Source organism: Jaculus jaculus, chromosome 9, assembly GCF_020740685.1.
Source record: "Jaculus jaculus isolate mJacJac1 chromosome 9, mJacJac1.mat.Y.cur, whole genome shotgun sequence".
Lineage (NCBI taxonomy): Eukaryota > Metazoa > Chordata > Mammalia > Rodentia > Dipodidae > Jaculus > Jaculus jaculus.
The window spans coordinates 138,818,952-138,843,649 of NC_059110.1; the positions used below are offsets into that span (position 1 = coordinate 138,818,952).

The window sequence follows — 24,698 nt, forward strand, 5'->3', positions numbered from 1 at the left end:
TCTACTGTAGGTGACTTTGGGGACAGGGAGCACAGTACAGTTGATGTGCAGAAGGTTCGTGAGCCTCAGGCCACTGTTGGGTAGAGGTAGAGAGGTGACGCTGTGGTTTTGTGCTGTTTGGTTAGTGGTTCAGTCCCTTCAAGAGGCTGGAAGTGCCCTGTGGGAGAGAAGGGAAGCTGAGAAGGACAGAGAGGATGCTGTCCAGCAGTGTGCGGCATGTGCTGTGTAGGGTGTGGCTTGTTTTTAAAAATTATTTTTATTTATTTATTAGAGAGGAGGGCAGATAGAGAGAGAATGGGTATACCAGGGCCTCTAGCCAATGCAGAAGAACTCCAGACACATGTGCCACCTTGTGCATCTGGCCTACAGGGATTCTGAGGAGTTGAACCTGGATCCTTAGGCTTCTCAGGCAAGTACCTTAACTGCTAAGCCATCTCTCCAGCCCAGGGTATGGCTTTTGTCCAGGGCAAGACGCTTCAGTTGTGTGGTCTGTTTGCTCATTAGTAGTGACAGCACTGGACACCACGACGAGTGAGGTCCTCTGAAGCTGCAAATTCCTTTTTAAAAATTTTTTATTTTTTTGAGCCGGGTGTGGTTGCGCATGCCTTTAATCCCAGCATTTGGGAGGCAGAGATAATAGGAGTGACATGCGTTTGAGGCCACCCTGAGATTACATAGTAAATTCTAGGTCAGCCTGAGCTAGAGTGAAACCCTACCTCGAACTGCCCCCCCCCCCAAAAAAAATTAAAGTTTTGAGTGTTGAGTAAAGTATTGAGTAATCTGCTGTGATCCTGATGGGCTTGCCTTTGTAGGTAACTGGATTTTTCTCTCTAACTGCTTTCAATATTTTTTCTTTGGTTTGTGTGTTTGGTAGTTTGATTACAATATGGTAAAGAGAGGTTCTTTACAGGTTTTATCTGGTTGGTGTTCTAAAGGATTCCTGTATCTGCATTGACACCTCTTTTCCAGTTTGGGAGACGTTTTCTTCTATGATTTTGTTGAAGACGCCTACTATGCCTTTGGAGTGAAATTCTTCTCCTTCTCTATACCCTGAATTCTTATGTTTGATCTTTTTTTCATAGTGTCCCGAGTATCTTGAAATTCCCATTCATACTTTCCTAATAGTTTGTCTTTCTCTTTGTTGGACTGTATTAGATCTGCTACCTGGTCACAAGCCTAAAAGCCAAAAGCCACAGCACACTTCCGGAACTCCTGCTAGGCACACTTTGCATATCTTTAGATTGAAATCTGAAACCCACCACCATACCTTAAGATCACCCAGTGACATTGCCTCCAGCAGGTGGCTACAGATGCAAACTACAAACAAACATCTGAATATATTGGGGGCCACCTATTCTATTTAAACCACCACAGTCTTGTATTGACTTCTTTATTTCATTAAATTGGTGTCCTGTGTCTTCTTTGATTCCTTTAATTTCCTCTTTAATTCCTTTGATTTCTTCTTTGACTTCTTTGAATGTATTTGTAATCATTCTTTTGAAATCTTTTTCAGGTATTTCCTGTAACTCATTCTCACTGGAGGTCATTTCTGAATCTTTAATACTTTTTGGTGGATTTATATTGTCTTGATTTTTGGTGTTTCTTGTGTTATAATGTGTGTGAGTATATATATATGTGTGTGTGTGTCTATGTGTGTATGTGTATATCTATATCTATATATCTATATCATCTCTATCTCTATATCTATCTATCTCTATATATAGATATATAGTTTATTTATTTATTTGAGAGTAACAGAGAGAAAGAGGCAGAAAGAGAGAGAGAGAGAAAGAATGGGCGCGCCAGCACCTACAACTACTGCAAACAAAATCCAGACGCATGCACCCCCTTGTGCATCTGGCTAATGTGGTGGGTCCTGGGAATCTAGCCTTGAACTGGCGTCCTTAGGCTTCACAGGCAAGCGCTTAACTGCTAAGCCATCATCTTGGATTAATTTAATGCTTGGATTCTCTAGTTAGCTGCAGTATTATTAGATGTATCAGTCAATCTGATGTTATATATCTTCAGAGTGGGAGCTTAAGGTGCTAGGTATGGCTCTCAAGATTCTCAGAGTATCTACAAAAGTGACCTTAGGTGTTGGGTTTGCCTGCTATGAGAGTATTCAAGTAGGCTGAGTGGAACAAAATACAGGCAGATTCTAAAATTTAATTAAACAATGTATACTTTCAATGAAAAACAGGACAGAGTATTTATGCAAGAGTAGGTATTATGACAACCAGATCCTCTAGCTGTTCCTTAGGGTGTGTGGTGCCCCACTCCCTTAATCCTGACAACAAGGAAGTTGTTGAGGGTTCCAAGTCCTCTTGTGACCAAGTGAGACCCTTCCCTAATGTACAATAGAAGAGGAAACAAAGCCACTATAAATCATGAAGCAACAAATAACAAGCCCAAAATATACCTTATTTAAGAATGGGAAATCTGATCATCCATCAGATTGAACATATAATTTATCCTGATATAGAAGATGCAATTAGCACTTACAGTTCAAGCCTATATACCAAGTTTATTTAGTGGGTACTGACCTGGTGTATTCCCAGTTACCTTTTGGGATGATTTTGGTCCTGCTTGGGTCCCTGTTTGGTGCACTGTTGGTTCAAGTAGGCGGCCTGGGTCCTTGGATCGCTACTCTGTTCACTGGTGCTGGGTGTTGTGATCTCCCTTCTGCTGGTCTCTGCTGCTTGCTGGCGCTTGCACTGGTGGTGGGGGAGGGGAGGCGGTCAATGGAGGCTGTAGTTCTCTCGCTGGTCCACGTGATCCTCGGTCTCATGATCTGCTCCTCTGTTGTTCACTGCAGTTCTCCATGTTTCTTGAGTTTGGGAAGAGCTCCAGTGTGAGTGGGAATCTCGTCACCTGACTTTTCCTGCAGCTCTAGCTGTGCCTGGCAGCTGTGGCCCTGCGGAACTGGTGCCGCTGCTGCTGGTGCCGCTTCTGCCTGCCTGTGTGGGCTCTGGATGCTCTGGGTCTCTCCTACCTCTCTGCTGCCATTTTAATGCCTCATACACCTCACTTTTTAGTAGTAGAGGGTATTTTTTTTGGCTTTTTCTCCCCTAGGCTGCTTTGGCATGGTTCCTATGCTGCCATCTTCAAATAAAATTAAATTAAAACTATACTTTTATCTATTTATTTGACAGAGAGAGCAGATAGAGATAGAGAAAGAGAGAATGGGTGCACCAGGGCCTCCAGCCACTGCAAATGAATTCCAGATTCATGCCCCCACCTTGTGTATCTGGCTTACGTGGGTCCTGGGGAATCCAACCTGGGTCCTTTGGCTTTGCAGGCAAGTGCCTTAATCACTAAGTTATTTCTCCAGTCCTACAGCTGCAAATTCTATTTGACCTTTCTGCTTAAAAACAAACAACAAACAACAAAACAACCTTTCCTGAGGTAGTTCCCATACTGCAGAGTTCACTCAATTAGAGTGTGCTGTGATCTCCAGCATATTTAGGGTTTGCAGCATCATGCATTTTAACTTCAAAATATGTTCATCTCCCCAAGCTGAACTCCTCCTACACTCCCAAACCCTGTGCAAGCATAGGCCCTTTGTCTGCTGTTCTATTTTGCCTTTTTCAGACCTTTCATATAAATGGATTCTGCATCATGTATGCTTTTGTTTTCGAACTTAAAATAATAATTTATTTGAATGTGTGCTTCTGATGTTCATCTTATTGAAGTGCTTCATTCCTTTTCACTGCTGATGAGTATTCCACTGCATGTAAGCACTGCCCTTTGCTTATTCTCATTAGCCATTTGGACTATTTATACTTTAAAATTTTATTTATTTATGGGGGTGAGGGAGAGAGAATGTGCCATAGGTGCGCCAGGGCCGCTTGCCACTGCAAATGGACTCCAGATGCATGTGCCCACCACTTTGAACATCTGGTTTATGTAGGTACTGGGGAATCGAACCAGGGCTAGCAGGCTATGCAAGCAAGTATTTTTTGTTTTGCTTTTGTTTTTTTCCCAGGTAGGATCTTACTCTAGCCCAGGCTGACCTGGAAATCACTCTGTAGTCTCAGGGTGGCTTCGAATTCATGGCAATCCTTCTACCTCTGCCTCCCAAGTGCTGGGATTAAAAGTGTGTGCCATCATGTCCAGCTTATTTTTGTTTTTTTGAGGTATGGTCTCATTGTACCCTAGGCTGACCTGGAACTCAATGTGTAGTCCAAGGCTGCCTTTGAACTCACAGAGATACTCCTACCTCTGCCTCCCAAGAGCTGGAATTAAAGGCGTGCGCCACCACCCAGCTGTAAGCAAGTACTTTTAACCACTGAGCCATCTCCTTAGCCTCTGTTTCTACCTTTTTACTTTTATGAATAATGTTCTGATAATCATTGGTACAAGCTTTTGTGTAAATGCATATTCTTTTTTAAATTTAAATTTTATTTATTTATTAGAGAGAGAGGCAGAGGGAGAGAATGGGCACACCAGGGCCTCCAGTCACTGCAAACAAACTCCAGATATGTGTATCCCCTTGAGCACTTGGCTTACATGGGTCCTGGGGAGTTGAACCTATGTCCTTTGGCTTTGCAGGCAAGTGCTTTAACTGCTAAGCCATCTCTTCAGCCCTGTAAATGCATATTCTTGTTTGTCTTTTGATCTGTGTATTAGTGAACTTCTCATTTCTGTGTCAAAATTCCTGACAAAAATCAGCTTAAGGGAGGCAGAGTTTATTTTACCTTATAGTTCCAGGTTAGAGTTTATCATATTGAGGAAGAATAGAGACAGGAGCTTGAGGTACCTGCGTATGTTCACTGCACAGGGAGGAAGTAGAGTGGTCAGTGCTGCTTCTCCTTTTTTTTAAATTAAAAATATTTTTTATTTGCAAGAGAGAGAGAGAGATTGAAAGAGAGAAAAAGGAGTGTATGTGTATGGCATATTAGGGTAAAGGAACTCCAAGCACATGTGCCCTTTGTATGTCTGGCTTTATGTGGGTACCTGGGAATTGAACCTGAGCTTTGCAAGCAAGTGTCTTTAACTGTTAAGTCGGCTTTCTAAAACCTTAGACTAGTGAGGTTGTCAGTTATGTCTTATTTTTTAGGAATTAGAATGGTTCCACGATGTCAAAATATCCTTATAAGATAGAACTGGACACAGTTGGTAGCAGGGGGAAGGTGTCACAGATAATGAAAAAAGCTGTTGAATTTTGTTTCAGGTGGTGATTTGGCCTACTTCATGAGGTCAGCAAGTCCCTGGGTTGGGACAGTTCAGTCCCACAGTTCAGCTATGGACATGCCTGAATCCTAGTTTCTTGAGGTTCCTGACTGCTTTGTTGTGGAGTCATGAGCCAGGGCTATTTTTCTGGTTTTCTTTCCTGATACTTGCTTCTGTGTGTGCTGTGTCCTGTCTCAAGACATCAGATGGTGACACTGATCCCACCCAGTTGGAGTGAGAAGAAGAATTCATGAGGAGTTGCAAACAGCTGTTTAAATCTGTGAAACATGCCAGATGTGGTGGCACATGCCTTTAATCTCAGCACTAGGAAGGCACAGGTAGGAGGATTGCTGTGAGTTTGAGGCCACTCTGAGACTACATAGTTAATTGCAGATCACCCTGGGCTAGAGTGAGACCCTACTTCAACTCCCCTCACCCCACAGCCAAAGAATAAAACCCCTCCAAAACCCAAAACCAAAATTAAAAAAACCTGTGAAACATGATCAGTTAGCCCATGATCTTTCAATGAGGAATTATCCTCCTTTCTGGTGGTGCCTCCATGTGAGCGGAACCTTCTTACAGCCTCTTTCTGTGCCAGGGGGCTGAGGGAACAGTTGGACTATCTCCTAGTAGAGGAAGTATCATATCTGGCAGGGCTGACAAGGATTCTGTGGTAGGCATGGGGATAGTGATGCTAACACTTACTGAGCATCTGCAGGATGTTTACTTGTTTTGTTTAGACCTCACATCATTCCTCTGCAAGTAATCTTGTTAATCCTTTAAGAGTATGCACAGCTGAGCGCTTCCCTGATTCCTCCAAGTTACTGTGTCCCATGTGGCCTTCCGTTTAGTTTAGTTTGGAAAACAAAACCACAATAATCCTAGTATTTTGAAGGTAGAATAGGGACAAGAGTATTCACAGTTCAAAACCATATCACTGTATGTGAGTTCAAGGCCAGCCTGGATTACTTCAGACACTTAAAAAAAAGGAAGGGGCTGGAGACATGGCTTAGCGGTTAAGGCGCTTGCCTGCAAAGCCAAAGGACCTTGATTTGATTCCCCACTACCCACGTAAGCCAGATGCACAAGTTGGCGCATACATATGGAGTTCATTTGCAGTGGCTGGAAGCCCTGGTACGCGCTCTCTCTCTCCCTCTCTCCCTCTCTCTCTCTCTCTCTCTGCCTCTTTCCCTCTCAAATAAATCAATTAAAAAAATTTAAAAAAAGGAAGGAAACTCAGATACCTAAGATACTTTACAGAGATACTTACAAAGATAGAGTGTAGGTTGCATGCTGGCAACCAGAACTTCCTTTTATATCCTAGGAAAGCTTCCTGGATGAATGCTAAAGGGAGAGGAAGTAACCCTGTAGAAGTCAGATTGGAAGGTAGAGGTTTCTGCTGATGCCTTCCTTGAAGGCAACCAGTCCTTTGCCCACAGCCATGGAACAGGCCAGTTACACTATTGGGCAGTCTCAAAAGGAGGGTCTTACTTTCTTTGGACATCTCTTTAAGGAAGTTCTGCTAAGTCTTCCCATGTACATACATATGAATATGTGCATAACACTCTTCTACGTGTACCTAAATTGGTTTTGTAATCTTTGCTTTGGTGGATAAAGTCTTCCTGATGGCCACTATCAAACGCCTACTTGGTCTTCTATATTTGAGGTGGTCTAAATGCGTGAGCTTCTTTCTTTGTTTTGTTTTGGTCCTTTGGGCTGTTTTTTTTTCTTCTTTGATTTTTTTGCAGTATGAAATTTTCCATGGGGCATCATGCTGAGTATGAGTAGACTCATCTAGCATAGTGGGTCTTTATTATTTCCTATGTAGAGAATACGAATGGGCTGTATTTGGTTAGCATTAATATTCTAATAAAATATACACATATGCTCCTAATTTTTAATTTTACAGTTTTTTCCTGATTTTATCTTTTGAAGATGAGTGAGCATTCTGATCTCTTTGTACACTTGTTATGACCCCTTATTTCTTCCTTGCTATCTTTACTGAATGGAGACTTTTATATATTCAGTATTTTGCACATCTGAAGAGTGTATAGATTTATGTCTTTCTTCAAGCTATGCTAGGATGTGTTCAGCCATGATTTCTTTAATATTTTTCCTACTTCTTTCTCTTCTACCTCTCTGGTATAGAAAGTATAGGCATGCTGGTCTGTTTGATTGCATTCTTCAGATCTCTTAGGGTTTGTTCCTTTTTATTTTTGTTCCTGCTCCCGAGACTGAGACATTCTTCTTTTTCTGTTCACTGATTCTTTCTTCTGCCTGTGCAAATCTAACTGTGAAACCTCTCAGAGAATATCTTAATTTCAGCTATTGACTTTTTCAAAATATTATTTATTTTAAAGAGCTTGAAATGAACTCTAGATGCATGCGCCACCTTGTTCATCTGGTTAACGTGGGTCCTAGGGAATCAAACAGTTTTTTTTTTTTCTGATTTTTTCTTTTGAAACAATTGCCTCAAAGAACTCCAGATGCATGCACCACTTTGTGCATTTAGCTTATGTGGGTCCTGGGGAGTCGAACCTGGGTCATTAGGCTTTGCAGGCATCCTTAAGAGCTGAGCCATTTCTCTAGCCCCCCAGACACTTTTTGACAGGTTTCCTTGAGTGCTGAGAAGCAATGGCTGTCTCTAGCTTTGCTGATGGGGAAATCATCCCCATATTCTTCTCTTCTAGTAAATGCATGCAGTTTGTTTTATATTCTATCTGGCCCCTCCCACCCTGAAGAATAGCATAGGAAGAGGACTTTTTAGAAACTTTTTGTTTGTTTGATTTGGTTTTAAATTTTAAATTGAGATTTAATATACCCACCACACAGATCACACATCTAAAATTCATAATTCAATGAATTTTGGTATGTTGTATTACTAGGGTTTTTTTTTTTTTTGTTTTTAAACTTGCCTGGTATGGTGTGCATGCCTTTAATTCCAGCACTTGGGAGACAGAGGATTGCTGTGAGTTTGAAGCCACCTTGAGACTACAAACTGAATTCCAGGTCAGCCTGAGCTAGAGTGAGACTCTACCTTGAAAAACCAAACCAAAACAAGCAAACAAAAGTGGTAAAACATATAAAATATTAGCCATTTTAAGCATACTGTTGAGTGACATTAATTACATTCATGTTGTATAAACCATCACCTCCATCTCACTCCACAACTTTCATTATTCTAGCCAGCCAGCCTTGTCCCAACCCCCGAATTCCAATTTAATTCTTATTCCTGCGGATTAGCCTATATCCTAGGGACTTCATGTATGTGTAGTTTGTACAACATTTTGTTATTTGTGTCAGGTCTATTCCATATAACATAATGATCTGAAGACTTACTGTGTTATAGCTTGTATAAGACTGTCCTTTCGGGTCTGAGAGATGGCTTAGCAGTTAAGGCACATACCCGCAAAGCCTAAGGACCCAGGTTCAATTCTTCAGGCTCCACACAAGCCAGATGTACATAGTGACTGGAGTTCATTTGCAGTGGCTAGAGGCCCTGGCGGGCCCATTCTTTCTCTCCCTCCCTCTCTTTCTTATTTAAAATTTTTTTTGTTTATTTTTATTTACTTGAGAGAGAGAGAGAGAGAGAGAGAGAGAGAGGGAGGGAGGGAGGGAGGGCGAGAATGGGCACACCAGGGCTTCCAGCCACTGCAAACGAACTCCAGATGCTTGCGCCCCCTTGTGCATCTGGCTAATGTGGGTCCTGGGGAATCGTGCCTCGAACCGGGGTCCTTAGGCTTCACAGGAAGGCGCTTAACCACAAAGCCATCTCTCCAGCCCTCCCTCCCTCTTTCTAATAAATAAAAATAAATCTTAGCTGGGCATAGTGGTCCATGCCTTTAATAACAGCAGTAGGGAGGCAGATGTAGGAGGATTGTAGAGAGTTAAAGGCCACCCTGAGACTACATAGTGAATTACAGGTCAGCTGGAGCTAGAGAAACCCTGCCTTGGGGGAAAAAAATGTCCTTCCTTTGTAAAGTGGAGTAGTGCCCCACTGTGCATGTCCTGTGCTCTCACCTCCTGGCCCCTATGGAAAGTGGGAGAGTGCATATCTGAGACCCATTTTCAGGACCTTCATGTGTATCTAGTAGTGAGATTGCTGGGCCATGTGGTAATTCTGTGAAACTTCGTGCATTTGGCTTTATGTGGGTACTGGGGAGTCTAACTAAGTCCATCAGAGTTCTGCAAGCAAGTGTCTTTAATTGCTGAACCATCTCCCCAGCCCCAGTTCTGTGTAACTTTGAAAGCTTGTCTTTTTTTGTCTATAAAATAAGGCACTTTTAGCTCTTAAGTCAGTCACGGGTGAATAGACAGGTAGTATTTGGGAAATAAATGGAGTCCTAGTGTTTTGTTTTATAGGCAGATGAAGGGCTGCCCTGGTTACAATAGGTTTGCAGTTGACAGTGAACTTTTGAGCTGCCCTCTGTGAAGGGTGGTATTTTCACAGGGTGGGTCTCTGTGCTGAAGGCCCACAGTGCTGTGTCTAAACTAGTTCTCCAAGCTGAACACCTTCTGATTGGTGGAGCACCTTCTCATACTGTACCCAGGAAGGGGTGATTTCCAGGTTCTCCTTGTTTATCATTTAAGGTGATGCTGACACTGAGCTTTTATCAGTCCCCCAGAGTCTCATGTCCTGAAGGGGCTGAAGCCTTATGCCAGCCAAACATGGGGAGGATTTCCTGTCTGCAGATGCTAGGTTTTGTGTTCTGAGCATATGGAGCACAACTCTTGATGGATCAATCATCCTGGCTTCCTGCGGGCAAGGAGTTTCCTTATGGAGCAGGATCACATCTTTGTTCTTTGCCAAAGCATATTAGTATATATAGAAAAGAGCCCAGACATGCTGGAAAATATGTGTGTTTATTAGTTTTGTATCATTACAGTATAAGTCTCTCTCTCTCTCTCTCTCTCTCTCTCTCTCTCTCTCTCTCTCTCTCTATATATATATATATATATATATATATATATATATATATATGCAGAGAGAGAGAGAGGGAGGGAGTGTGTGTGTGTGTGTGTGTGTGTGTGTTGGAGCACCAGGGTCTCAGCTGCTGCAATTGAACACCAGATACTTGTGCCACCTAATGGGCACGTGTGACCTTGTGCTTGTCTCACCTTTGTGCATCTGGCTTATGTAGCATCTGGAGAGTCAAACATGGGTCCTTAGTCTTCACAGGCAAGCGCCTTAATCATTAAACCATTGCTCCAGCCCTACAGTATAAGTTTTAGGAATGATATTTAGTGGTCTGGTGAGCCCTGAGGGTTCTCTTGGCTCTTCAGATGGGATCAGAAGTTCTTCCATCTCCTATGCTGGGAAGAGGGCTCCCCTTCCTCCTTGGGTAGGAACAGATAGCTGGCTTCCCCACCTACCCTAGTGGGAAGAAGGCTCCTCTCCCTCCCTAGGTGAGAATAGAGGGCTCTCTCCCTAGGTTGGAGCAGAAGAGTCTCCCACCTGCCAGGGTGTGAAGAAGACTCTTCTGCTTCCCCAGGTGGGAATAGAGGGGCTCTCCTGCCTCCCTGGGTAGGAAGAAGATTCTTCCTCTTCCCTAGGTGAGGAGAGGCTGCCCTGCATCTCAGCATAGAGAGAGCTCCCCTCTCCAGTGGGAACAGAGGGCTCCCTCACCTCCCTGGTTGGGAAGAGGACTCTTCCGTCTCCATAGGAGATCTCCCTAAATGTAAAGAAGGCTCCCTTACTTGCTTTCCACATTTGTAGAGTTGGTTTGCAGCATGGCTTTCTCAAAGTATGACAAGCTCGGTATCCCTCTTGAAAGTTGCTATCTGGAGCTGGAGAGATGCCTTAGTGGTTTAGGCGCTTGCCTGCAAAGCCTAACAACCTGGGTTGGATTGCCCAGTAGCTCTGTAAAGCTAGCAGCACAAAGTGATGCATGCATTTGAAGTTCATTTGCAGTGGCTGGAGGCCCTGGTGTGCCCAATTTCTCCATCTCTCTTCTTTCTATGTCTCTCTGCTTGCAAATTAAAAAAAATTAAAAAGTTGCTATCTGAAGTTTTATTTTTAGAGGTAAGGGTTTACTCTAGTCCAGGCTGACCTGTAATTCATTATGTAGTCTGAGGCTGGCCTTGAACTCATGGTGATCTTCTTATCTCTGCCTCCCAAGTGCTGGGATTAAAGGCATGTGCCACCATGTCTGGCTTGAAGTTCTTATATAAAGTTGCAAAATATGTTTTGTTATTTGTAATGTCACTTGAGGGTAAAACTCATGTCATTTATTATTGTTACTCATTACTGTTATTAATATTAAATTGTGTGTGTTTATGTGTATCATAGCATATGTATTGAGGCTAGAGGACAACCTCAGGTTCAGTCCTCATCTTCCACCTTGTTGGAGGCAGGGTCTCTTGTTTGCCTCTGAATTCATCTGGCTAGTTAGCCCATGAGTTTCTAGGGAATCTCCTTTCCCTACTTCCCATCTTATTGTAGGATCATTGGGATTGTGGACACTTGTGCTTCTTTGTATCCAGCCTGAATGGGTTCTGGGGATCTCAACTCAGGTACTCATACTTGAACAGCAAGTGCTTTTTCCACAGAGTCTTCTTGTGACTTTTTATTTTATTTATTTATTTATTCTTTGGTTTTTCAAGGTAGGGTCTCACTCTAACCTGGAATTCACTATATAGTCTCAGGATGGCCTTGAACTCATGGTGATTCTCCTACCTCTGCCTCCAGAGTGCTGGGATCAAAGGCATACACTCCCCCCCCAGCTTCTTGTGTCTTTTTTTTTTTTTTAAGTGATGTTCATAGAAGCCAGGCATTGAATATCATGTCTGCTACCCTATATCAAAACTTTCAGGATTGGAGCAATGGCTCAGTGGCTAAAGGCACTTGCTTACAATGCCTAACGGCCTGTGTTTGATTCCCCAGTACACACATAAAGCCAGATGCACAGGCTGGCACATGTGTCTGGAGTTTGTCTGCAGTGGCAGGAGGCCCTCACCCATTCTCTCTTTGCTTCTTTCTCTCAAGTAAATAGTGAATAAAATATTTAAAATAATAAGATAAAGGTCTGGAGAGCTGGCTTAGCTGTTAAAGTGCTTGCCTGTGAAGCCTAAGGACCCAGGTTCTATTCCCCAGTGCCCACGTAAGCCAGATGCACATGGTGTTGCATGTGTCTAGAGCTCGTCTGCAGTGGCTACAGGCCCTGGAGTGCCCATTCTCTGCTCCTACCTCTGTAATGACTAACTAACTAACCAATTTTTTAAAAAAGTCCATAGCCATCTTCTTTCTTTTACAGGGATTTCATTCCACCCTTTCCTTCCTGAATTCGTGTTTTGCTATCTTTTCTAGAGAATTTTGTCCTGGTGCTACAGGGTCTGCTTATGAATCTTTTATTGACCCTTGCCATGCATCTTCACAGAGCAGAAAGTGAAAGTGGGGCTGTCACTTTATTATTTTATTTTATTTGAGATGTCACCTTTAATTTCTCACAGCTGTAAGGTGCTTCTCAGTAATGTTTTCCAGCCTAAACAACCTCTTACTGAAACACAACTGTTGACAACATGGATTTATTTATCTTTGAGGAGTCACACTTTTTTTTAAACCAGAATAAGGCAGCGTCTATATCAGCCTTACCTTTTTTTTTTTCTCTGAGGTAGGGTCTCACTCTAGCCCAGGCTGACCTGGAATTCACTATGGAGTCTCAGGGTGGCCTCAAACTTGCAGTGATCCTCCTTCCTCTGCCTCCCAGTGGTGGGCGTAAAGGTGTACGCAACCATGCCTGGCTAGCCTTACTTTTATTTTCAGTTTTAGCTCTTAAGTGCTAAGAAATCTTGGTGACATAAGTAAGTAGCAATTTTGTTTAGCAGTGGCCATGGTCTGGACTTTTTCCAGGTGCTGTCAGTGCTCAATTTCATCAGGGCTCCTCTGCTAGTACTGTCAGGGAGTTGAGAACTGCCCAGTGAGAAGAATGATTTCTTATCCAGGCACTGGCAGTCCTCATGCTCAGTTCCCACAGATTGGTTCTAGAATATAGGATGTAGGGTGAAAGGCTGCTTATGTCCAGAAGTGGAAGAATAGCTGTTGAGGACTAGGGGAGTAGACAGCTCTTTACTGGGACTCCTAAGACATACTTGATGACTGCTGGATGGTCTCTGAAGAGCCTCAAGGACAAAGATTAGCACATTCCTGGACTCCATGGCCACTACCCACACATTTTCTCAGTTTCATTGCTACCCTAAGTTGTCACCTCTTTCTCATTAGGTGTTATGACAGAATACTCAAAGGATACCACAGAGCTTACATTGGACTTCATTTTATGTGTCCTTAAAGTTCACGTATGAGTTTATTGAAAAATTAGCAACATGTACATCATGTTAGGGAGTGGAATGTGAGGCTAAGTCAGAAAATTCTGTGACATTATAAGCAAATAGAATGAGTTGATCATACCTTCACCAGCAATGTGTTGTTATGATGGAAATAAATTACTTATAAAAATCAGCCTCTGAGCTGGGTATGGTGGTGCACGTCTTTAATCCCAGCACTTGGGAGGCAGAGGTAGGAGGATCGCTGAGAGTTCGAGGTCACCCTGAGACTACATAGTGAATTCCAGGTCAGCCTGGACCAGAGTGAGGCCCTACCTTGAAAAGAAAAAAAAAAAAAAAAAAAAAAAAAAAATCAGCTTCTGGATGCTTCTGCACTTTGAGTCAGAACAAATCACACTTTTTACATATAGCACTTGATGCTCATACTGAAACTCTTTCTTACATTTTCCCAGAAATAATTACTTCAAAACACATAGCTAGGTTTAATAGAAAAACAGAATAGTTATCTAGTCCTAAAAATACTTATAAGAAGTATCTGATACAGGATTTTTTTTGTAAGCTGATTTACACTGCCTTCTGGTTCTGAACATTTCTTTGATGTTTCACAAGTATGAAGACCTAAACAGAGTATGAGCCACTCAGATGTTTTTTATAACCAGAAGTAGAAGCACCTTTAATGTTTATGTTAGTGTTTACAAAAACTGAATTGAATTACAGCCTTTTGTGTTCTTCTTTGAGAAGTAAAGAGAAACTATATTTATAAAAATTAACTTGATAAAAAGTGAGGGCAAAGTGGGTACACCAGTTATTGCAGAACTTGGGAGGCTCAGGCAGGAGGATCATACATTTGAGACCAGCTTGAGCAACATGATAAAACTCCACTACACACACACACACACACACACACACACTCACACACACACACACAAACACAAACACACACACACAGAAAGAGAGAGAGGGAAGCAAAAAAGTGAAGGGAATGCTTAGTACCTTGGTGTGGAGTCAAGTTTATGGCCACAGCTCTGTACATATGAAACCTCAAGACACCCGGGTTCTTTTGCGCAGAGTGAACACTCTTGGTACCATGTTATTTGGCTTTGGCTTTTTAGTTCCTTGCTGGGATTTTCCTGCATCCCTTTGACTTGTCCTCTTTTGTCCTTTGGGTTTGAGGCCACACTGAGCCCCCTGGTTCTCTGTAGAACTGAGGGTATGTACATCTTGACGGTTGGACTCCTGGGCTGTGGGCTCTCCATCACCAACTTGGACATTCCCTGGGCTGTAGGCTGCCAACTGACAGAGGGCCACAGCTGCTGTCTGCTTTTGTTCATCACTGCTATCTACCATATGTGCACTTGGGACCTTCTTGCTGGGATCCTTGTCTTGTGACTCCACATGGCTTGACCCATCTGCAGAACCTTTTTTCTCAGTCTTTTCTTCTTCTTCTTGTTCTTCTTGTTCTTCTTCTTCAGCAGCAGCAGCAGCAGGTTCTGTAGCTTGTGGTGGGCTGGGAAGGATAGGCCTTTGAGTCCATGAATTGCAGGTGTCCTTCACAGAGAGATTGAGAGGCAGGTCTTGCAGCTCTGAGAAGCCCAGGCTTTCTGCCTGGGCACTGCCTGAATACATAGGTCCATGGGAGGCTGCAGGGTTTGTCTCTGACTTCTTAGAGAGGTTGAGGGGGCTTATTTTGGAGTATTCCTCTGGGCTGGAGGGTGGGACCTCTGTGATAAGAGAGGTGCTCTCTGTTTGGGCTGAAGGGTCTCCATTCATGTCCTGGAGGCTAGAAGAAGTCAACAGAAGGTTTAAGAAAGTGAATATGTAAAGTATTTTAAGCAAGCGTGAACTTGACTGTTGGACAGCTAAAATAATTACATTGAAATTTTTGAAAATGAATTTTCTTACCTTTTTGGTGACTCTGTCCTATTTGCAGGAGGTTGGAAGTGAGAGCATTCTGTACTCCTCTGGATAGGCTTAAAGGCTGTGGGGCTCTGCTCTGGCTGCTGGAGTCTCTCCAAGGTTCCTGAGGAGGCTGCTTTGTTTGAGAGGTCACACAAGCCTTCACAGGTCTGGCTTGTCTGCATGAAGTTGGTAGGGCTTGGCCTCCCTGGGGAGCCAGTGGCAGCGCTGCCTGCACGAGGGCTCATTTTGGCCCCTTCTGTGTCCCTCTGCCCATCTTTGGAAGGGTCTTTTGCCTCAGGAATTGGACTTTCCTTCTCATAGTCTGTGTGCTTTTTGTGGGAATTTGAAAGGTTTAACTCTGAAGGACTTGAGGCCGGGTAGGCCAGGGTGGTTTCTTCATGAAAGCGAGAGCTCTGGTCTCGTGTAATGCCAGTGACAGGTGGGAGCCTGAGACCATAGGAGGAAAATGCAGACTCTGGTCTGTAAAATCCATAAGGAATTGGGAGATTAGAGTGGTATTGTTGGAAAAATCTATAGTGATCATATGTTGATGGAGATGGGTTCAAGTGCTTAGGGATTGGCCCTGGGTGAGGAAGGAAGTGTCTTTGGTCTTGGGCCCCATAGACAGACAGCAGGGTGGTGTCACACTCAGGTGCATTACCAGCCAATAGGTAGGGGGAGTAAATGGCAGTTAGCCCATGCTCTGTGTAGAAGGGAGGAGGGTACTCTGGGATTGCAGGGTGAACATAAGGGGAGATGGCACTGAACCCCTTTGTAGATGGTATTTTATGTGAAAAGTCAGGTGGGAGGAATGGGGAGCCAGCTTTCCAAGGGTAGCCAGGAGCATGAAATGCAGACTTGGCATGGAAAGAGGTGGCTTTGGCACTGGGGCTGGTTAATGCCAGTATTTCAGGAGCTTCTGTATCTTCTGGCCCCCTAAGTCTGTGCTCCCCGACTGGAACAAATGCTGAAGGTCTAACCCCACTGTCTAGGCTGGGCTGAGAGCTCAGAATAGCTTCTGGTGCTATTTCCTTCTGATGGGCTGGCTTCTGTGGACACTTTTGGGTCCCCCGTGCCTGTAGTTCAAGGTTCTCCTTGGCATCTTCCTTGACAAAGCCCTGCTGAGCCTTCAGATCAAAGCTGGAGAGTCCATTTGAGAGGGACTTGGAAGTGGCTGGCTTTGAGATGTGCTCTGGTTGATGGGTCTGCTTAGAGTCCAGTGAGTTAGACTTGGGGCACTTGGGAATGCGATCTTGCTCTGACACTAAGGTGATGGAGTTTTTACAGAGACCATACTTCATGTGATTGAAAAGATGTGACTTCTCATTGCAAGTGAAAGGACATTGGAAGCATTTGTACTTGAAGGGTTTTCCTGGGGGCCGTGGAATATAGTGCGGCTTTTTTGGTTTTCGTTCCTTTAGGAGACTCATTGTCCTTTGTGTTTGTATGCTGGTTTGCTCAGTGGTGTGGTCAGTGCTGGTTCCTCTTTAGCCTGCACGTGGTGGCTTTGAAGGAGGCAAATACCCGTCTTTTATCTCACGTCTGAGTACTTTTATTTGCAGTTAGCTCCACGTATTGAAGGTCTGACAAAGACAATCCTTCCCATCTGGCACCTGAAGCTGCAAAGGCAGACAGAAGCTGGTATCAGGTCCAGGGTTAGTGGGTCAGTGCTTGCACTGTGACACTGAAGGCAGCATTGGAGCTGAGCACCTGCAGACAACAGGTGACACGTATACCCCTACCTGCCTGCTCTGCCAGCTGTCAGCTCCCTGTGATTCTTTCTCAACTGACCTGAAAGAATTGGCTGCGAGCAGGGAGAACATAGTGCAGGAAAGTTTAGTGTCAATTCTGTGAACACTTGTAATTCTCTGAGTTTTGAGGACTTTTATCCTGCAGTCTAGACCTTCCTTTGGTCCACTTCTATTAAGTTTCTGATATCATCCTATTCCAGAACTGCCTAGCTGAGTGCTCGTGGGAGCAAACACTAAGACACTGTTTAGTTAAGTGCTTGGAGGCAGCTCAGCCCTGTTTAGTCATGTTATTGGTATATTTTGCATGTGAGTATTTAGAAATAAAGAAGAATTGGACACTAGACTTCCTAAACCACAAACGAAAAGCCAACTTAAGGGCTGGAGAGATACTCAGTAGATAAGGCGCTTGCTTTGCAATGCTTGCTGGTCTAGATTTGATTCCTCAGTACGCACATAAAGCAGATACATAAAGTGGCACACATCTGGAGTTCATTTGCAGTGACATGAGGCTTTGGCGTGCCCATTCTCTCTGTCTCCTCTTTCAAATAAATAAAAACATAAGAAAGTCAACAAAATTAGTAACTTTTTTTTTCTGATACCAAAGTCCAAGGAAATGCTGTACTGCTTAACTATACCTGTAGCCTTCATAATTAGCATTTAAGATAGCTCAATACAAGGATAAATGCTATATTTAGGTTGACTAAAGCAGTTTGCAAAGCTGCTAAAGTGAATTTGAAAGTCCCTCAGTGACTATGTTCTATCTACTGCTTACCTCATCAGTGCTTTGGAACAAGCTCACAGATTTTCCCCTTTCCCCTTCCCTGCCCTTTATGTGCCTCTTATGACCAGAGCAAGTGGCACCTGCATAGAGGGAGAAAGGCATCCTGCCTCTCTCCCAAGCCCCAAGTGTCCCCTGGGGCAACCAAGTGCCCAGCTTTCACTCTGCCTCCTACTATGGGAGCTATCGTTGTGAGCATCTGTGGACTTAGACAGCCAGGGAATCTCTGAGTGAAGCCTAGGCGGAGCATGTGGAATTCAGGCCGAGCACCATGATTTGTATAGGACATTTGGAAAAGGAAAGTTCTCTTGCTTCTGCGTATTTTCAGACATTTAAAAATAAAATTCAGTGGTAGTGATTGAAAGTGTTTTCATATGCAAAACCAAGTATGTGAGAAATACGTTAACAGCTATACCCCTTTAGACATACAGTCAGACATTCACCTGGAATAACCAGCCCTATAGAAATAGGAATAGCCCCTGAAGTCTCAGTCTTCAGTTCTCATTCTGCCTATCTTAGTGTGTGCCTGGGGGTGGGGTGGCCAGCTGCCGGAGCAAAGTCTCCATTCCCCACATTCTGAGAAGGTTATCTGATCTTATTTGGTTTTGCTGCCAGTTTATTTATGTTTTTTCAACATTTTTTTTTATTTATTTATAAGTAAAGAGAGATAGGAGACAGGGAGAATGGGTGCACCAGGATCTCCAGCTGCTGCAAATGAGCTCCAGGTGCATGTACCACTTTGTACATCTGACTTTGCATGGTACTGGGGAATTGAACCTGGGTCATTAGACTTTGCAGGCAAGTGTCTTAACTGCAAAAATTTATTTATTTGAGAGAGAGATAGAGAGAGAGAGAGAGAGAGAGACAGATACAGAGAGAGAGAGAAAGAGAATGGGCACACTAGGGCTTTTAGCCTCTGCAAACAAACTCTAGATGCATGTGCCACCTTGTGCATCTGGCTTACGTAGGTTCTTTAGAATTCAACCAATTAGCCTTGATTGCTAAGCCATCTCTTCAGTCCTATATTTCTTAAAAACACAAACAACTGTGTACTGTGATGCAAACCTGTAATTCTAGCACTTAGGAGGGGCAGAAGGACTACAAGTTCAAGGCTTACCTGGGGTACAAAGTTCTTTTCTCAAAACAATAGCTATAAGCTCACAAAGAGCTCTGGTGCCCTTCTCCAGCTTCCCCATTTATCAAAGTTTAAGACAGTATTTTGTTGAGAAGTGTCTGGGTGGAAGAGAGGAGAGGGTTCTACTGATACTGAAAGCCTTCTACCATGAGAGTCTGCATAGCACTGAATAAAGCACAGATTTTGGATGAGAAGCAAGAGTTTCCATTTCCTCATAACTGGGAGAGGCCAGGGCCCTGGGTCCTCTTTGGGGTGTGGGAAGCCTGAGTTCTCCTTTGGGGTCCTGCTTGGATTCCCACTTAAACTTCTGCAAAAGCTATAAGGTACCATAGCAAAACAGCAAATAAACACATTATGATAACTCTGTGACTTTTTCTTTCCCCTCTTATTAAGAAGAAAAATGTGATTAAATTATCTGTGGACTCAGCCTTTTCTGGAGGCAGATCTATCCTGGACAGTAAGAGCAGTTTCCTTGCCTCTGTCAGGGAATCTGAGAAGCTGTGCCTTACTCCTGCCGATGCGGGCAGCTCGATAAGTCAGTGGGGCCTGTGCTGGCATGCTCATTACACTCCTGATCCTGAAGGCGTGAGAACCTCTTCAAGTCAGGTTCCCATGGCTATATAGGATATGTCATGGCACAGATCTGAGACTGGTGATTTCATCACTAGCTGGGAGCATGATGATCAAAATGATGACAGTTGCAAACATTTATCGAGTGTGAGCTGCTTCCTAGTTACTGAGGGTGGATGTGGACACTGTGCTGTGTGCATTGGGCAGGCCAGAAAGTATCCTTAGGAATTAGGGAAATAATAACGGACTTCAGAAGCAATGTTACTAAATGTTGCTGATGCTTTTAAGCAAAAGATATAAATACCAAGGTGGTTAAATAAAGACATTGTTGTGGTCAGATATTCTTATATCTTACAGGAGGTTAAGTGGTATGCCAATTCTTATATTTGTCCCCAAAATAATAATTTGGAAATAATAGGTGTTTTATTAAAATAACTGAATCTACCTATCTACCTATCATCTTAAAGTCAAATATAATGTGAAGTCCCTGAATGCTCTTGGCTTTCTTTTCTTTGGCATGCTAGCCTCCAGGACAATAAGCGGGCTGGGCAGGATGAGTGCCAGTGGTACCTGTTCCAGGATGATAGTATTTACTGTGAGGTTTATTGCTGGAAAGGAATCAGCATCAGAATGGATTCCAGCTGCAGTAACTTCAGTAACTTTGGATAAGCTGACCTCTCAGGATTGCACAATTGCTAATTAAAGCAGGGAGCTCACTCCTTGGAGGCAGGTGTAAGGCGGGTGTAGCTCACTTGCTATAAAACTAGAGAAGTAAGTGGGATAAAATTGATGCTTTTGTAAGCTTTCTAATGATGATGTCAGTCTGTGACTTCTCTGTCCTACTCTAGTGGAGTTTACAAGGACGAAGAAGCTAACTCACAGCCACAACCACAGTTGGGCACATACTCTGTGGGAGTGGAGGCTTGCAATAGTCCCAGCTAGTCAGTTTATACCTGCTGGACTTTCTACTCTCTGGCAGCTGCTGATGTTAAATATTCCCCAAAGAGCACTCTGTTTCCAAAATAGTAAAGCCTAGAATTTTGTTTACAGTAAGTTTGGATTTGCATTCAGAATTAAAGTGTTTCCTAAAGGCCATGAGAAGTGTTTAGCTGTCCCTTTCCTGGGGTAGGCATGTTTCTGCTTTGCAAGTATCCCCCTAGAGAGCTATGTGTGAAACTGTAGTTTTAAAAAATGCGACCCCAGAGGAAGTTTATCCACTACCACATCTTTCTTTGCCTTTCTCATTTGATGGTCAGGGAGGTTAGATGGGTGGCATCTCCACAGTCACCCAGCCTGGGTCATGAGCTGCTGATGAGGAATTGTTGTGTTTCTTCTGTCTTCCCTGGGGCAGGTATGTTCTCATACACACCTCTCTTTCTGAGTCATCTCAGACTATAGTATAGACTATCTCTATGCTAAAAGCCACGAAAACAGTGGGTATAGTGACCTAATATGTGCACAGTATCCAGCTTGAGAGCTGTTCCAGTTTTTTTGCTGACATCCAGATGTCAACTATATGCCTTTAGTATTTTCAACATCTTTTGGGCTCAGTTGCTTGACTTTGCCTCTGAGAGAACCTCGGGTTGCAAGCACCTTCGTCTTGCCTACGGTGTGCCATCTGGGACACCTGCCCACATAGTACTTTGAGAACTCTGTGGTTTCGATTGGTCATAAGGTTCTGTTTGTCTTTAAAGCACTAAATTTCAGCAAGTTCCTAAGTGTGGACACTTAATCATTTAGTGTAGCCCTCAGTCGTCCAGGTAACAGTAGGAGGTTGGCATGTGTAAAAAGTTCTGAAGGAGTTTAAAACTCAGAGAACAGATGAGTATTTAAAAAGAGCTCTGATAGGACACAGTGGTGGTAATTAAAGCTTGGCTTTATAGGACAACTCTCACGGGCTGGTGGGTAGCCATGCCTGTCCTGTGAACTGACCTGTAAACTGAGGCAGTGCTGTAACTCCTGCTAGTGTCCAGCTGCCTGGCACGGAGCCTCACAGGTGGAACGTCTTGAAGGGCATGCTATAATTACAGCACTGTGATGTGGCATTATTGCGCCACACAAGGGCATGCCACTGTCGTCTATCCACTGGGGTGTCGCAAGAACAAGATTTGTGAGTTTTACTCCATTTGAGGTTTTGCAGTGACTGCCGCCACTCCCTCCCAGTCTTTCTGTTAAGATGAAGGTAAACTTCAGGATGACCATGACCTCAGGAGAAGGCAGTTTTCTGGAGTATGCTTGGAAGAAAGGATCCAGAAAACAGCCAAGGGGCTCTGTTATATCAGTCCAGAATGTGTACACAGTACTGAGCCCAGCATCAGACCAGAGCTATCTTTCCTTATTTGCTCTTAACATAACTAGTATAAAGCATGAGAGCCTTTAATAATGTGAAATTAACATTAAGATAACCAGTACAGACAATTCTGCTGAAAAGAAATCTGGTTGTGTCAGTCCATTATTTGGTCAATAATTATTTTCATACAGATTTATGAAAAATTTCATATTAACATAATACTCCAGTGTGTGCATGTGTGTGTGTGTGTGTGTGTGTGTATGACCTTGACAACCAGAGAAAAACTTACTTTGTTGGTTTTTTGTTTTTGAAAAATTATGACAAAACAAAATTTATTTTAAATGTCAGAAGTTTTGAAAAGTTAAAGAGGAATTACAATCCATAGCTGTCTATAAACATACATGATCCATGCCTCATTTATGTTGAAATTTATTTTAATTTCTTTTTAAGGTGGGGAACAGTTAAGCAATAAGATACATTTTTGTTTTGGTTTATCTTTTATAAATTTTATAGCAGAAAGGAGGACTTGATTTCCAAATAAGCTTATTCATGTTCTCAGAATAAGCCCCATTAGGAGTTTTGTAATCATGGTCTGCATCCCCACAGTGCACCTGCCGGGTCCTGAGTAAACCTTAAGGCACAGAGTAGGGCATAGTAAACCACAACAAGCATTTCATCCAGACATATATTTGTGGCATTCTGGAGAGTAGTTTAGAAAGAAGCTTGAATCTGAGAAGAAATCATAAGCACTTACCGGAGGTGGGCAGTGCTGAGATTCACGTCCTGTGTGAGGTGCTGAGGGCTGAGGAGCAGGCTCTGTTCTCACGCTGGCTCCCTGAAACTGGAGCCGGCTGTTCCAGTGGGAGGGATTTAAGTGTAGGAGTTGAGCCCTTAGGGCGTAGAGATGCACCTGATATTCCTCCGCCTGCAGCTACAATTCATGTGTTTGCACCCACTGAGCTCCACACAGCCTCACTGAGCAGGGACCCAATGAGCCTGGTACTGCCTGAGGTACACTATAGGGCTTCAGCATTTGGCTGTGTGGGGGTCGTGCCAGGGCTGCCAAGTCACAGATGGGTCAGAGGGTCCCAGGATGCTGAGCTCTGCGCTAAAGATCCGACTGCTAAGCATTTAATGTACAATAAAAACTCAGGTGTGAGACTTGCCCTCAGAACTGCAGCATATACATGCCACAACAGGTAAATGCAGATTTATCAGGAAATACATGGCCCCAGTGGGACAATGCTCATGGTGTCCTTGCTGTGGGGGCCAGAGGTATCTAACCATCCATGTTTCTTTTACCTCTTACCCTTGTTTTCAGGGATTTTTGTCAAGGTCACCCCAGAAACCAGAGTGGTAAGAAGGACACTAACCTCACTGCCTTGTCACAGGGACCTGCTGGAGCATGCCCCGGGCCTGCATTGGCTGAGGAGCGGACTTGTGCTGTCAGTGGTGTGTAGGCAACTGAGCACCCTCACAACTTCTTTAAGATAATTCAAATTCTTAATTTGGGGGTCATTTCATTCTCTCCCCCAAATTACTTAATCTGGCTCGAGTGAAGGCTGTAATGTGATATCAATTTGGGGACAGAGAAGGAAGGGAGACAGTGTGATGGTACCAGGATCCTGATCACGCTTAAAACCACCAGAGCACTAAGGCACAAGTATAGACTCCTTAGGGCAAGAACACTGTTTTTCTTTTTTCTTTTCTACCCTCATATTTAAGACTTAAGCTTTCACTAGGCTTTACCTTTATATTCTTTACATTTTTCAGTTACTTTTGTTTCAATCAGATATTTATATAAAGATTCAAAAAAAGTTCTGTTAAAAGGGCTGCAAAGATTGCATAGTGGTTAAAAGTGCTAGCTTGCAAAGCCTGCCAGCCCAGGTTTAATTTTCAAGCCACCCACATAAACTGGACACACAAAGTGGCTGAAGCATCTGGTGTTTACAGGGGTAGGAGGTCTTGATGTATCCATGCACGTGTGCATGCACACTGGCACACACAATGTGCCAATTAAAAAAAAATGTTCAGGGCTAGAGAGATGGCTTAGTGGTTAAGCGCTTGCCTGTGAAGCCTAAGGATCCTGGTTCGAGGCTCGATTCCCCAGGACCCATGTTAACCAGATGCACATGAGGATGCAAGCGTCTGGAGTTCATTTGCAGGGGCTGGAGGCCCTGGCATGCCCATTCTCTCTCTCTTCTCTCCCTATCTGCCTCTTTCTCTGTCTGTCACTATCAAATAAATAAAAATAAAACAAAAAAAATTTTTAAAAAATGTTCAGACATTTGGCTTTCTGGGCCTGGTTTACCTCACTAAGTATAATCCTTTCCATATCTATCTATTTTCCTGCAAATTTCATTTTTATTTACTGCTGAGTAGAACTCCATTGCATAAATGTGCCACATCTTTATTATTCATTCATCAGTTGAGGGACATCTAGGCTGGTTCTATTTCCTAGCTATTGTGAGAGTGGCAATAAACATGGTTGAACAAATATCTTTAAGGTAGTGAGACAAGGTTTAGGATATAGGCCTAGGAGTGGTATAGCTGGGTCATATGGTAGATCTATTTTTAGCTGTCTCAGTAACCTCCACATTGATTTCCACAATGGCTGTACCAGATTGCATTCCCACCCACAGTGTAGAAGGATTCCTCTTTTTCCACAGCCTTGCCAGCATTTATGGTCATTTGTTTTCATGGTGGTAGCCATTTTGACAGGAATGAGATGGAATCAAAAAGTAGTTTTAATTTGCATGCATTTCCCTGATGGTTAGGGATGTAGAACATTGTTTTTAGATGGTCATAATGCCATCTATATTT

At 43.3% G+C, this 24,698-nt stretch overlaps 2 protein-coding genes across 3 annotated transcripts in view; one reads left to right on the forward strand and one right to left on the reverse strand.

Moving 5' to 3' along the window:
- Positions 1-24,698, forward strand: part of Tbcd (tubulin folding cofactor D) — a 197,122-nt gene that overhangs the window by 83,403 nt on the left and 89,021 nt on the right. The gene's annotated exons all lie outside the window — the stretch shown is intronic.
- On the reverse strand, positions 50-22,702 carry Znf750 (zinc finger protein 750). Of its 2 annotated transcripts, XM_045159198.1 has the most exons (4): positions 22,630-22,702; positions 15,355-16,970; positions 14,446-15,232; positions 50-157 (listed from the first exon to the last, which is right to left on the reverse strand). In XM_045159198.1, exons 2-3 carry the CDS (start codon positions 16,779-16,781, stop codon positions 14,494-14,496), a joined length of 2,166 nt encoding a protein of 721 aa, XP_045015133.1. In that variant the 5' UTR covers positions 16,782-16,970; positions 22,630-22,702; the 3' UTR covers positions 50-157; positions 14,446-14,493. The 2 variants fall into 2 exon arrangements, with proteins under 2 accessions (XP_045015133.1, XP_004655082.2); XM_004655025.2 differs by lacking the exon at positions 50-157 and having other exon boundaries at positions 14,338-15,232.